Source organism: Parasteatoda tepidariorum, chromosome 4 (genome assembly GCF_043381705.1).
Source record: "Parasteatoda tepidariorum isolate YZ-2023 chromosome 4, CAS_Ptep_4.0, whole genome shotgun sequence".
Lineage (NCBI taxonomy): Eukaryota > Metazoa > Arthropoda > Arachnida > Araneae > Theridiidae > Parasteatoda > Parasteatoda tepidariorum.
Genome location: NC_092207.1, coordinates 58,090,834 through 58,105,791, shown reverse-complemented (window position 1 = coordinate 58,105,791; position 14,958 = coordinate 58,090,834). Strand labels below are relative to the sequence as shown.

The 14,958-nt window shown below is 26.3% G+C and overlaps 1 protein-coding gene across 2 annotated transcripts; it reads right to left on the bottom strand.

Moving 5' to 3' along the window:
• Positions 1 to 331: 331 nt before the first annotated feature.
• Positions 332 to 13,608, bottom strand: LOC107442333 (uncharacterized). Of its 2 annotated transcripts, none has more exons than XM_043053099.2 (7): positions 13,457 to 13,608; positions 12,423 to 12,544; positions 10,649 to 10,710; positions 4,687 to 4,794; positions 3,381 to 3,422; positions 1,739 to 1,762; positions 332 to 484 (listed from the first exon to the last, which is right to left on the bottom strand). In XM_043053099.2, exons 2-7 carry the CDS (start codon positions 12,535 to 12,537, stop codon positions 413 to 415), a joined length of 423 nt encoding a protein of 140 aa, XP_042909033.1. In that variant the 5' UTR covers positions 12,538 to 12,544; positions 13,457 to 13,608; the 3' UTR covers positions 332 to 412. The 2 variants fall into 2 exon arrangements, with proteins under 2 accessions (XP_042909033.1, XP_071035990.1); XM_071179889.1 differs by lacking the exon at positions 13,457 to 13,608 and adding an exon at positions 13,373 to 13,440.
• Between the last annotated feature and the right edge of the window lie 1,350 nt (positions 13,609 to 14,958).

The window sequence follows — 14,958 nt, the reverse complement described above, 5'->3', positions numbered from 1 at the left end:
AAACATATTATCAAAAAACTAAACAAATCGCCTATGAACACCTTTAAAAACTCGATAACCTAGTTTTACATTTTTATATTAAAATTAGGAAAGCACTTTTGTTTAAGAAAGAAAAATATTTTCTAGGTTAAATTTTTTTTCTTGAGCATTCTGTTAATTTTTAAAATGAAATGTTTTTAATTTTTCTTCATACGCTTAGGCTTTAAATGTTATCCACGCTATTAATTTTTTGCTTTGATTTTCCTGATGTAATTCATAATTAAACGATGCGAAACAATAATTTTTACGTATGACACTTAACTGCAAGTAAAAGTCACTTATTTCAAGTCTCTATTGTTGATATCTTTATTTTATTTTATATCAATGAATTTTACAAATTTGACAAATACTTATTTTGTTAAAAAAAAATCATCTATTCTTCATCAAAGAAGTACTTTCGCAGCTCAGTCAAATCATGCTTCTTCAATATATCATCAAAACAAATCTAAAAGTAAATATATTGTTAGAGAAAGAAAGAACTACAAAAACAGAAATTAAAAAATTTCTTTCGTCAAATAATTCTCAAAAACTAGTATGGTAAAAGGTGACAGAATATGTAAAAATTTTCCGTGCTATTGACTCTATGGGATCATCAAAATGCGCAGTAACTTACACCGAAGCAATTTGGTAATGATATCAATGAAATTAACAATGAAATATTGTTTTACAATAAGTGAAAAAAAATAATACATGTGACAAAATTTGGTAATGTTATTATGATATCTTACAACTAGTAATAAAAACCATTCATTTGGTTAAATTTACTTTTCAGTTTTGTATTTTGACTAAATATGTGGTAAGGAGAACTATAATTTTGAAAATCAGAATTTCCGGTTTGCTGTTACCGTATAAGCGAGAAAATTATGAAATCAATGGTAAAAATTTTGGTTTTTAATACATATATCATACTTTTCTTGTTTTTTCACCTAAAGCATCAGTAATGTAATTTTTCAGATTTTTTACCACCTTTGAATGACATACGTTATTTGCGTTTTTGTCTTACTCTTTATTTACTTATTTATCGATTTAATAAAATTTGCTCCTCCAAGAATATGTGCGGGTTCTTATATAATTTGTTACTATACAAAAAATGTACATTGATGCATGATCAAAAATGTAACGTTTATTATGTAACGTTACATAACCCCGTTTATTTGTGCAAAAATACACTAAAGTGAGTACTTTAAACATGCTTCCCCCTTAAATTAATTTTTCAATTCGTAATCATTTTCTTGTGTTTTCATGTTTCTTATGTTTCTTTCACAAATCGCTATTTCTTTATCTTTGAAATTTAATATTACCTGATAAAATGAAGCGAACGCATCACTGTTAGTTTTTCCCTTAAATATGGTAAAGATGAATAACTATTCAGAACATTGATCATAAAAGTTGTTACAGTATTAATTATATTTAAATCGAAGTGTATACTTCATGAGTTACAAATATAACGTACTCTTAATATCAATAGAATTTAGAATTACAGCCATTATTCCCACCTTTTGTGAAAAGCCCATTCATATTCAAAGTATCTGCTTGTAAAAAAACGCGATTTTTCTTATTTACATAAACTGGTTCATTGGGTATCGGGTATAAGCTTTCAAAACGTTTTACGAGTTAATATAGACGATTACCGTTTTAATTCGGAATCTCACATAAGTTTTTTAAATATATTTGTTTAATAGAAATTAATATAACTTACTGCTGCAGGTTCATTCATCTGCATCTGAAAATAGAAATTATAAACTGCTTAGCCAGTAATAAATTCTTTTTCGGATGGCAAAAATCTCCCCAATAACCAATAATTAACTACATGCCGATAATGATATTTTTTCAGTTTATTGAAAGTAGAAAACGTTAGATATTTTCTGATTTGTCAAATTAAAACTGAATGTATAAAATAATTATTAGGTATTTTAATAAGAAATTTAAGTAATTTCCAAATCAGAAAGCCGTAAGAAATTTTCTTTGATAATTATTAACATTCGGTAAATAAGAATGCTCACAAATTTTTCTTCGGTATTTATTAAACATTTCTTATTGGAAATATTTCAAGTTTGAAGTGTCATAAAAAATTTTACGAAAATTTGTTTCACAAATATAGATTGCTTCATTTTGCATCATTGATAACAAAAAATTATTCCATTCATAACGAAAGAGAAAAAAGTCGACATGTTTCGAGCGTTCCAACAGAACACCCATTCCCAAGATTCCTTGATAAAATCTTATACACTAACATGTCACACACAAGTTATTGGTTTGAGAATGAGCATCATGCGCAAGTAATCAAAATATGTCGGCTTTTTTTCCAATTTATTGTAATGGAAATAGAGATTTTATTGACCGATTTACATTTTCGCTTCAGTTTCCAGAGATGATATTTTTCCCATCTCATTGTGCCTGTGTTTTAATATTTTTAAAGGAACCTGTTGTATAACGTCGTGGCATTGATACAACGTTTATTTAGTATAATTATAAATTTCTGGATAAGAAAATATTTTCTATTGTCAAATTACTTTAAAAAATTATAGAAGTAGATGCTTTAACGTAGATATATTGAAAAATGAATAATACATAATACGTTAAATAAATAACACTTTCGTTAGAAAGTACACGGAAAAAAAGTATGGTCAGAACTACCAGAATATGATAAAATTTACCGTGATTCTGGCTCAACAATAAATCTTTGGGAACAATAAATGTACGGTAATTTAATAATTTATAGTTCTTGTAATGATTCTGGAAACGTTAACAAGAAATTTATAATTTTATAACGTGATAAAATTTGGTGATTTTAACGTGATACTCCAGAGCGTGGCATAAAAACTATTCCTTTGGTTAAGTATACTTTTCAGTTTTTTTTTATAAAATGTGTGACAATAAGAAATATAAATTTAAAAACCAGAGTTCTCGGTAAACCATTCACATATTATGGAAAAATTACCAAATTAGTATTTTAAATACCGTATATTTCGGTTTTTATTACCAAATTTATATTTGTTTACCAAAAATTTCATTACTATACAAGGTGGTAATTTTACTAGAATTTCCTTCTCTGTGTATCGATGCCAAAATTTCTGAACTGAACCGAATTCAAATCAAATTCTCATTTCCTGCTATTCTGTTTACGAATCGAGATTCTTCCTCGATACTCTAGTTCACTGTACTATAATAGTGCCTAAATGTTTTATACGTGTTTTATCATAGGGACATTCAGGGATATGAATTCCTTAAATGCTCATAGAGTTTCAGGCAGGTTAGTATAATTTATAGAAATATAATGAAATAAATAGTTCTCTACTGAAAAAGTAATTATATCTTTAATTTGTTTAAATTTATCTTACCTTTGTTTTAACAGCTTTTCGTTTGTCTATGCATTCATCGGTCTGAAACGAAGATATTTCATTTTACTTACACGACCAATATAAATAAACGTGTTCGAGGGTTTAAGCATAATAATGTGCAATACTAAAGAACACAGCTGATATTTCTTGGATGCAAATTATCATCTTTGATCTATCGTTTTTGCTAAAACCATTATTTTTGCTAAAATTTTTATGATTTGCCCATTTGAAATTACATACTTTTAAATCATGTAAAAATTTATGTACCTTACATTAATAATTATTATTATGCACCTTACATAATTATTATTATGTACCTTATATTAATATTACGTACCATACCTAATGCATTAATAATTATGTACCTTACATTAATTTTTACGTATAAACTTTTATACAATATTTTCCACTATAATTACATAAATAGTAAAAAAATAAAAAATGATTATTAAAAGTTATTTTACATAGATTAATTATCTTTAAACTAATTATTTCCTTACATGTAAACCTTGTTCAATTAGGCTAAAATGTTCTCTATAGCGGAGAACCCAATATTAAATAATAAAAAAATTGCACGTATTTATAATGTAATATAATAGTAAGTAATTATTAATTACTTTTTCATTATATTATCGTTGGATAAACGAATTTTATAAAAGGAATCAAATTTAGATTGCGCATTTAGTTTAAAAGTTCTAACAAAAAACGCAAAAAGGAAAATTAAAGGAGTCCATTAAACTTTTAATCACCCTCCTGCCTGAGCTAGTGGAGCAATATTTCATATATAGCCATCACCTCCATATTTTGAGAGTCAAAAATACCAATCTGTCGTAAGAAAATTCTTATTTATTTTAAAAAAATTATATTTTTATGTTTAATTCAATAATTTTAAATGTATCTTGGCAGAATAACTAACATATTTTTGGTTATGTCTTTGAGCAATCGAAATTGAGATTTAGTACGTAAAACTCCTATACAGGTTGTTTACAGTCTATGCACGTTACACAGCACATTCTGAATCATATTCCTGTTCAAATTGAACCATTGTATGTACATATCATACGTAAGGAGGTGTATCTCTTCTACGGTTTAAATTGACATTCTACTGAGATAGAAGATAATTAGCACAATATTATATTAACGTATAATATTGTGCTAATTACCTTCGTATATAGATGTATAATCTATATACGAAGATAGATTATGCATCTATATACGAAGATGTATAATCATCTTACCATAGTGAATGAACTTGTATAATCATCATCTTACCATATAGTAAATTATAGATGTATAATCATCTTACCATATAGTAAATGAACTTGTTTTCACAAGCAGTTTTCTGATAAACAATAAATGATCCTTTGGCATTGGGTAGGATTTCTTCTAAGCAGCATTTCCATGATCTATAAAACTAGTAAAGCAATTATTGAAAATTTCATTACATTAAAACATTATTGATGGTAAAATTTATGTTCCCATAATGATTGGTTGCACTATAGAGTTCCAACATAGGAGTAAAATATTTCTCGATTTCGAGTTTGTGATACAATTATTTTAAGAGAAAAAAAAATTCACCGAATTGTTCCAGTATATTTAAGGTGACATAAAAGGAAGAAAATGGATAGCAAATAGTACTACAATCGCGCTTTAATTAAGATATTATTTTTAAAAAAAGAATAAGCTTAATACTTTTAAAAAATATAAACAAGAATATTTTGATTCTAAAGCAAAGGAAAAACTTAAAATGATGCTTATTTCGTTTTCGGGAAATAGCAAATAGTTTTGAATCTGAACAACAGTAGACGACCATTAGATTGTCGTAGCCTTTCTCATACATTTTGTTTAGTTTTATAGAAAATAAATTAGCTGTAGAACCTAAATCTTGGTTGCAATATTTTGATCTTGATGATTTAGCATGGATATATGTTAAGTAAGTGACCTTATCATAGGGTTAAGACTTATCAGTAAGTATATGATATCACACCTCGTTAGTTCTTACATAAACAATAATATATGACACTACTACAAATAAGAAAAATGCGAATTTTTTAGGAATTTGTAACTAATTATGAAGAGTGGCATTTTGCGATTTTTTTAAGGAATTAGTAAATAATAATCATTCGTGGTAGTTTAGAAAACTTTATTTAATTTTGATAGTTTTGATGTGTAGTTTTACATTCCAATAAATCATTTTAAGCGTTTCATATGATATACAAATGTTGAAATTCCCATACTACATTTTCAAGAATCAAAGTCATTACTAACACAATCAGAAATCATGCGTGGGAGTTTGAGTAAGCAAACGATACTTTTATATAGCGATACTTTTTCATGCATTTTAACACATTTTAGTTAGAGGAACGTACATTCAATCCAGAACAGAGCATTACAGATTCGCATAACATAATTGATTTGTTAGAGATAATTATTAAAAAAACATCTTTTTCTTCCACACTATAAAAAATTTCTGGATAAAGTACCGACTCTTTGTGTACATCCAATCAATTTTTCATTTTTACCGTAAAATATTATTCTGTAAGTTTTACAGTAATACTTAATTGATGATTATGAGTGATTCAGTTATTTTATATCAATTAGTACTGTAAAGATTATGGTTTATCATACTTTTTGTCCCTTAACATGTTCCAGTAAAAATGGGTTTTATATTAACAATTATCGGTACCCTGAATGCTAGTACTTTTTACAGTAATTTAAGTCAGAATTTTTTATAGTGTATTCATGACAATAGTTCGCTATTTACCATACACACTTCAATTCTACTCGATGATTTCTGTCACGATTATTTTAAAGTATGCGCAACACTTCAGAAATGCTTGATGACGTCATCATCAAAGTAATTGCTTACACTTAAGTAATCACATTATGCGTAACTGTAGTTCAAATTCTTTTAAAAAAAACATCAATTTAGTTGAAGAATCAACAAGTTGTAAGTTAGAAATACTCCCGATGAAGTCAAGAGAAAACTTCTTGTATACTTGAAAACATTCCAAGCAGTGAAGGCAATTTCTTTTTTCGATTCGAAGAAATTTTTCAGTAAATGTCCATTTCCGTGCTTGTTCTTTATAAATATTAAGTCGAAAGCGATTTCTTTAGATTTCTGACGTAGTAACTGGTCTTTCTCATGCACTTCAGAGGCGTAAAACGCTATTGTAAAATACAGTACTCCATATAATAAGGAATACAAAATGCTTTCTACACCATCTAAAAGACCATCAAACTTGTCAAATCCAAAAAATCTAGCCACATATGGAAATAATTGAATAAAATGAGAAAGAGTAACCCAAAATGATGTCCTAGAAAAATTATTCTCACATAAGTTAGCCAACTGATGTACATCATTGTACATTTTCATGAAATGTATACCGTACTTGTCGGATAATGCGGAAGAAAAGCAAAATTTCAACCGCAGACAACATTTATCTAGCATTCTATTCAATATTATGCACCATACTATATAAATTAAACTAATAAAGGTAATCATGTTCAGAAAGATCCATCTACTTGATAAATAGTACATTATTGTTAGAATTAAATTCAGTGGAAAATGTAGCTGTAACTTTTTTTGGAACAGAAACTCCGTAACACCGGCATTGCAAGTATCTTCATTTGTAAGCATTATACTTGTTGTCGTTACGATTAACAGCAAGTAGACAAGTATATAACTAAAGATTAAAACATTAATTATATTCTTGTAAAAATTTGAAAATGAAAAGAATTCCTTTTCTATTTCGCTATACTTCAGAAACATTTCTTTAATATCAACTCTTTTAACAAACATAGAACACCAAGAAGCCCAAACAAATATTCGCCATAATAATCTCGCCGTTTTAATTTTTCGGCATGGAAACTTAGGACATAAATATAAATCATGCGAATACTTCAAAGTAATATAAATGAAACTCAATTGAAACAACGCACAAAAAATTAAATGAGAAAACTTTTTTAACGTTTCGTGACTTTCATTTTTTATTACTGGCACACCTAACAAATATGGAATATTAACTAAAAATTTAGAATTTCTTATTGTTTCAAAACATTTTCTGTAAAGCAACATTTTTCTGTCAATTATTTTGATATTTATTTTATTTGGAGCATTCTATATTATTCGCTATTATTTTGCTTTCTCGTAAATTAATTTTGTATATCAAAACAGCTACAGATACTTTTGGTATACGTTAATAATAGTCTTGCATTTTTCTTATTTTTCTTGAATAACTTCCCGAAATACTCTATTCAGAAACATGGAATGTGTTTCAATAATGCCTTATTTTTGTTATTCCAAACTATATTTGATTACAGTAAAAATTCTTCTTTTATTAAATCAAATGTTCTATGTAGGAATTTTTCTTAATAATTTTTATTTTCAAACAATGATTACGGTTACATTATTGCTTGTTATGTTATAACTTTGAGTAGCATTATAAAGCTCTTATCCATGACGAACATTCTTCAAAATACATTGTTTTCGTTTTCTTTCATATTCTATAAATTACTCTATGTTTTTATATACATCAAAACATGTTTTAAATTGCAAATTTAGGTTATATTGAGTAGTAAATATGTGAAATATTCTCTAAATTTTTTTTGTTGAACATTCTTTATCATTAATAATCCGAAAAAATAATATTTTATATCAAAGATACTTGGAACTTTTTTTTCATTTAATATTTTTAATAATAATCTGTATAGGAGCTTATATTTCATGTATTAAAATGCGCTATTTAATAATAATACTTGAATGCCTCGTATAATTTTTAGAAACTCGCTGCTGAATGTTCTTCGAATAATTTTTCATATCTATCATAAAATACGCAATTTCATTCAAATTTCTGAGTTCAACTAACTTCTGTGGTTCAACTAAAACAATTTATTAATCAATATGTTTCAATATATTTCAAATCAATGCTTCCTAATTATTCAATAAACATTAAATACTTGCAAGCAGAAGAGTGAAGATTCAGTCCTATGTTTTCGGTGTTTCAGTTTCGGAATTTATAAGTATAAGTGTCCTAAATGTATGTCTTAGTACTCGGAAGAAATTCCAAAATTTGTCAGAACTAATACAAAAACACAAGACTTTAAGATAAATTAAGACCTGGTTTTTAAAGTGACAAATATTTTAATTAGATTAATGCATTTAAATATGATTGAATGATATGAATACAGATAGAAGGAAACAATTTTAGAAAACCTATTCCACAACTGTGATGAGATACATTGTAAAATGTGTGGCAGAGAAATTATAATTGTAGTAATAACAATAAGATAAAAAAAGCTAGTCTTTCGCAATTTTCTTTAAATGTTAGTTCAGTTAAGTAAACATATTTCATGCAAAAATCAATAGTCTACTATATATTCTTATGAATATCACGAAAACTACAACATTTAGTAAAAACTTCATACAAGTTTTTTTTTTAATGTTTTGCTTTATTTTGGACTTCCCGGTCGAAACTAAATTAAATTTTCTGAAAACAAACATCACTTTTTGTGATAGTTAAAGAACAGTTTATTTTAGAAACAATTTATTTCATGTTTATAGTTTGTAACAATATTTGATAATAGCAAAGGTCAGATTTGTGCTTCTCTTATGATTAAAAATTAACATACTAAAGTAATGTGTTAATTTCTGACAATAAAATGCGTCTCTATTTTCTTAAAAATTGTTCCGCATACTAAAACTTAATTTTTAAATTTACTTTTAAACAAAAATGCAAATATTTTTTAGAATGTGTTTTTACTCTAAAAAAATTAAGAGTTAGTACTTTTTAAAGAAAAAAAAATGTTTTTTTTTGCTATGAAATTGTAGATATAGCGATAAAACTTTATGTCAGTAAGATTCTTTCAGCATGGAAACGTTGTCATGACGGAAATAAAAACTTAAAAAATAGTTTTTCGTTCGGAAACTGCGAATAATTTGACAAAAAGCTTCTCGTTCGTCTGACGCCTTTCACCTAACGTTATGGTAAATCGAATTTATTGAACTTATTAAAATCATCAGAAAGAACGAAATTTAAATGGGCAAAAAGTGAAAGAAATCTATCTTTTTCGAATAAAAACTTTTTTATTGTTAAATACTTACATTTTTAAATTCTGAATTCTAAAACAACTTAAATTAAAAATTACTTGAACACTGTGATTACTTCGTTCTGGGTCTCAGTACCTTTTACAGTAAAATCCATTTTTATAGAAACATTTTACGGGAAAAAACGTTTGATTTGCCGTAATTTTTACCGCAATATTTACTTCACTACTGTAGTTCAATATATATTATTGAAAAACATTTAAGGTATAAAGTTTCACTGTAAAAATAGATTTTATGATAAAAAGTACTAATACACAGGGTGTATGTAATTTTTACATTAATTTTATTTGGAATTTCTTACAATGTACACTCCCATACGTACATTTCTCATCAAAACTATAATTGAACGATTTCGAACGATACACTGATAAAGTGTTATTTTTAAGAAAGAGAATTTTTTACAAATTGTTTCTTGATATTTTCTGCAGATTGGGTTTTTAAAAGTTTCCAAAACTTCCAACTAAAAACTCAAAGGATGGAACTTGGTGTACTAACACGGATCTACAGGGGATGTTTTTCACTACAAACACTGTACTGCCTAGTTTTTAAAATTAAACTTACAATTGTATCACCTGAAGTCTTTCAATTGAAATATTTTACTATAAGAAGCCAAAGGGTTTTCCTCAATATTTGATATCTAAGCCTTATTTTATTGTCCTTATTTTACGTCTACAGGGCAGAAAAGTACGATTTTTTAATTTTTATTTTTTCAAGAACATTGAACAGCATAATGAATATATGAGTTATCATTTGATCGCAAAATTATTTCAATAATTTCAAGCAAATTTTTTTGTGTGGAGTTAGATGTAAAAATTGCATAACTGTAACCCTGAATAATATTAACATTTTTCGCAGACTGTATATTTTTAATGAAGTGAAGTATCAACACAAAACCAATCTCATGAAAACAAAAGTAAATGTCTAAATTATGATAATATAAGTAATTATTGTTCCAAAAATATTTAAAATATAAGTAAATTTTTTTATTCATAGATATAAAAATGATTAGTGGAAATAATCGCAAATTTCCGTATAAATAAATATTATTAATATTGTTCATTAAATTAATAAAGTTAGATGACTTTCGCTTTGCAAACAGTGATTATTTTGGAAATACTGTTTTACTTTGAACAATCTACATAAAGTCAATAAAAATTCTTACATGCGAATTTTCATATGTCATGCAGTTTTGTACATCTCTGTTGAGTGCATCATCATCTCTTTCTAAAAAAAAATCAAATTAATAACAAAATATATTTATTATATTGGTAAAAAAAAACATAATTACAATAGCAAAAAATAACTAAATTTACATTTTACTAATAAATTGTTTTATCTAAAAACAATTTGGATGATTAAGTAACGTGACATCAACGGAATGACATCATCGAAACGTCTTTCTAATTCACGTTACAAACGGCAATGTTTATTCAAGATTAGTTGATTAACATATTTCATGCAACATCATAATGTGGTGCATTCTTCAACGCACTTGTGAAAATTATTGTTGATCTTACTACTTATAACTATTGAAATTTTCATCTAGTCAAGCGGTATTTTCTATTTTTACTATTTTAAAAGCTGGCTTTGCAATGAGATACCTGCAAGTGATATAGTGTGGGTATCTTGATCCTGACTGGCTGTTGAAAAGTGGCATTTGGCTACGTTAGCAACCGTTCTTTTCATTCTATTTCGAGTAAGCCAAGCCCATCAAGAATCAATTATCTTAACGGACGCATTCTACATGCTTTCACAAAGATTCTTTCGCAAAAATTTCAATTCTTTCACCATACATTTATAACTTAACACAAAGACAGGCATACAGACATGTTGAACTCGAACAAACAAATTATGTATAGAAGTTGCCAGCTACACAAAATAAAAATATATCACTGTTACAGTGAAATGCAAAATTAATGAATCTGAATTAAGTAAAAAATGTTGACAAAAAATAATTTTATCTTAACAAATTCGATGGGTGATGCGGTGTTGTATTTAATTAACTGCAAGTTAATTAATATTCCAAATGTGGCGATATTAAGCTCGACTTTAACATGTCGTTTTTTTCATAAGCGATGAGCTGGTGCTTACGTCACTGGTCACGTGTGTGGTTCATGATGTTCTGCTTCTTGAAGTCCAAGTACCCAATAGTGCTTTAAACTCATTTCTTTTAGTCATTAGTAATATTTTTTGAAGCATTACGGAGATGTTTAAAAAAAAAATTTTTTTCCATGTTACAAAAATTAGATTCTACCAAACATGTATTTTTAAACTAAGAAAATACGAAATTTCAAAATTGCATTTAATATATATTGGAGTAATTAATTCAAAAAATTGTTGCAACAAATACAATTTTAAAATAAAATGTTTGGGGACACGAAATCTAGTATGAAAATCACATCCTTCTTCCAAATTATACAACAACATTTATGCTTAAATTGTTGTATAATTTGAAATTGGCTTTGTTCTTGTTACCTTTTCAATTTCAATTGTATTGCATTTCTTTATAAGAAAAGTATAAATGATTAATATTTAAAAATAGCTTTTTTGGCATTTAGTAAAATAAATTATTGTTATTAGGTTAAAACAAAAACTTGTATTTATTGAAAATATACACAAAACTGCCTAAACAATGATTTTACTATCAGTAAAAATTATTTATATTCATAATCATTTATAATCATTTCTTAAATTAATTTATGTTCATAAATCATTTCTATTTCAAATAAATATTCTTACAATATAAAATTTATATGAAACAAATTTATCATGCAATTGATGATTTACTTTCTTTTGCCATGGTAATTATTATTCACAAAAAACAATTAAGCTAGCTTAGCTTCTTTAGAAAAAAAGTATTGCTGGAGGTTTAACAGGAACAATATTTAATTTCTAAAATATAACTAAACTATAATTTCTAAAATAACCTCATTCACCACATAAAGTTTGTCGCCACAAGTTATAGTTCCCATATTGTCCATAATCTTCTTTTTCTTCTGCAAACACTATTGACAAAGTAAAAATGAAAAAAGCAATTTCATTTTTCCCCATTTTTGACCTTTAATAAAGTAATAATAGTGGTTATTAAAAAGATATATGAGTAAAATAAATAAAATAAATCTTAAAAATTAATAAAATAAACCTAACAAATAAGTTAAAAAAAACTGAAAAATTAATAAAATAAATCTGAGAAATTGCTAAAATAAATTTGAAAAATTAATGAAATAAACCAGAAAAAATAATGAAATAAACCCGAAATGGTATTCAAAACATAATAAAATAAAACAGAAAAATTAATAAATCAAACCTGAAAATCTAATAAATAAACCAGAAAAAATTTATAAATAGAATTTTTTAATTAAATTAATTGTATTTTACCGCTGATGTTTATTTTCGTTAGTGTACACTACAGCTAATGAAACAAAATCAAGTACAGTTGCTTTTTTTTACTGTTGTTGGCCTTGAAAAACATAATAAATACCAGCTTAATCAAATGATATATAAATTCTTCGACTGGTTGTATTTTGCAAACGATATTCATTTCCTTCGACGTGTATCATATCCAAACCTAAATTGTAAAGGAGTATTGCATATTTTACAATTATTGAAGTTTAAAAAATAAACCAATACGATTTTAAAATAAAAATAGTCAAAGAAAATAGAAGCCAGATTAACCAATCGACAAGTTAGCAAACAAACCAGTTTAAATTATTTAGACGCAATTAAACCATTAGTCTTTTAACATAGTTCGAGTGATTAACCGCATAAATTCCTGAGATAAGTTTTGGTATCTCCAAAAATATTTTTATTGCCTTAAATGACTTTATATTTAACATAAGGACAAATAAATTTTTTAATTTATGATCAGTAGGGGAATAATTATTACATTAATAATTTTTTTAAACATTGCAATGAGCAATGATTATACTTTAGATGAATAGAAGTTCTGATTCAACTGAATTTACCTTACCTTCAAACGTAAAATGAAGAATGTGAGTTTCGAAAAATTTCAAAGCAATAGTACACTCTAATTTTTAATGTTGTTATACTTGCATTTATCATTTGTTAGAGTCGCATCTCAAATCACGCAAGTTATAATTCGAAAGTAAACAAGCATTTTCGTATTTAATTTAATTGCTTCAGGGCTACATTAACATTCTTCCCCATTTAATGTCATTGTTGTTTGATTTTTCTAATGGAGTATACATTATTACTGTTGCAGTAGCAATTGTTTACCTATGGGCCACGCAAGGTGGAGCATTTAAAAAACCTTAAGTTGTCAATCATATTTAAAACAAAACACAAAATATTTATTTAATTCACTGAAAGAAAAGTAACAAAATATATTCTGATATGCTGAAAACATAATACAATTTTCCATTGATATACACTTATATATAGGCTTATTATCAGTACTGGACAATGTGTTTAAAAATTAATTTAACAATTTTAAATTAGCAGCAAAATTAATACTTATTAGACCTTTTCTAACGTTTCGTGCTCATCACACTTCCACAGAAAGAAACTTTACTAGGTAATATATATCTAGTTACTATGCATTATTGTATTTTGAGTATTTATCAATTTAATTTATATATATGTTTACGTTAAAGTATGAAATCCGTTATTTTACAGAATACCTAGTTATTCCATGAAATAACTGACCATGTCCGTTAAAGTGTAAAACTCTTTTGTATTTCATGGTTTAACTAGTTATTTCATAGAATAACGATCTGCAGTCCGTTAAAGTGTAAAACTCTCTTGTGTTTCATGGTTTAACTAGTTATTTCATAGAATAACGATCTGCTAACGATTTAATAAATTGATTCGTTTTCATTTTAATTGTCTATCATTAGTTTATTTATAGAATACCTAGTTATTTCATTTTAGATAAATTGTTTATTTTACACTTTAACTGTCTCTCATTAATTAATTTACAGAATACCTAGTTATTTCATAGAATAACTAGTTAAAGTGTCAAATTAATAACATATTGCACACTTTAACAGACACGATCAGTTATTTCATGGAATTACTAGGTATTCTATGAAATAACTGCATTATATACTTTAACGGTAACATATACATTTGTGTTGGTGGATTCTGATGTTTTCATATAAGTTTCTATTGTTGACTGAAAGAAAAAAAAGAGAAAATAATTTTATTAAACTTTTTTTCCCAATAGATTGCAGTACAAAGCTAATATTCAAGGTTTGTTGCTGAGATCGTATTGCAATTTCAGCTTCAAAACAAAATAAAATTAAACTCAATACATTGCCTCAGGGGTTAATGAGAATTATGATTGAAAATTAGATCACTAAAAGTTTGAGAAACACTGTTGTAGGTTATTTAAACACTGAGTTGTATGCATGTTGTGTTACAGTATACATAAAACAAAAAGAGCCACCTTCATCTCTAAATAATTTTTATTCCAGCAATTTATTTTGCTTCATAATATAATTATATCAAAAT

Excerpts from the sequence above, each read along its gene's own strand:
- LOC107442333 (XM_071179889.1), bottom strand. Across the intron at positions 3,423-4,686 it reads ACAAGTTCATTTACTATATG|ACCGATGAATGCATAGACAA; the intron begins GTAAGATGATTA and ends TCTTCGTTTCAG. Across the intron at positions 485-1,738 it reads AGATGAATGAACCTGCAGCA|ATTTGTTTTGATGATATATT; the intron begins GTAAGTTATATT and ends ATTTACTTTTAG.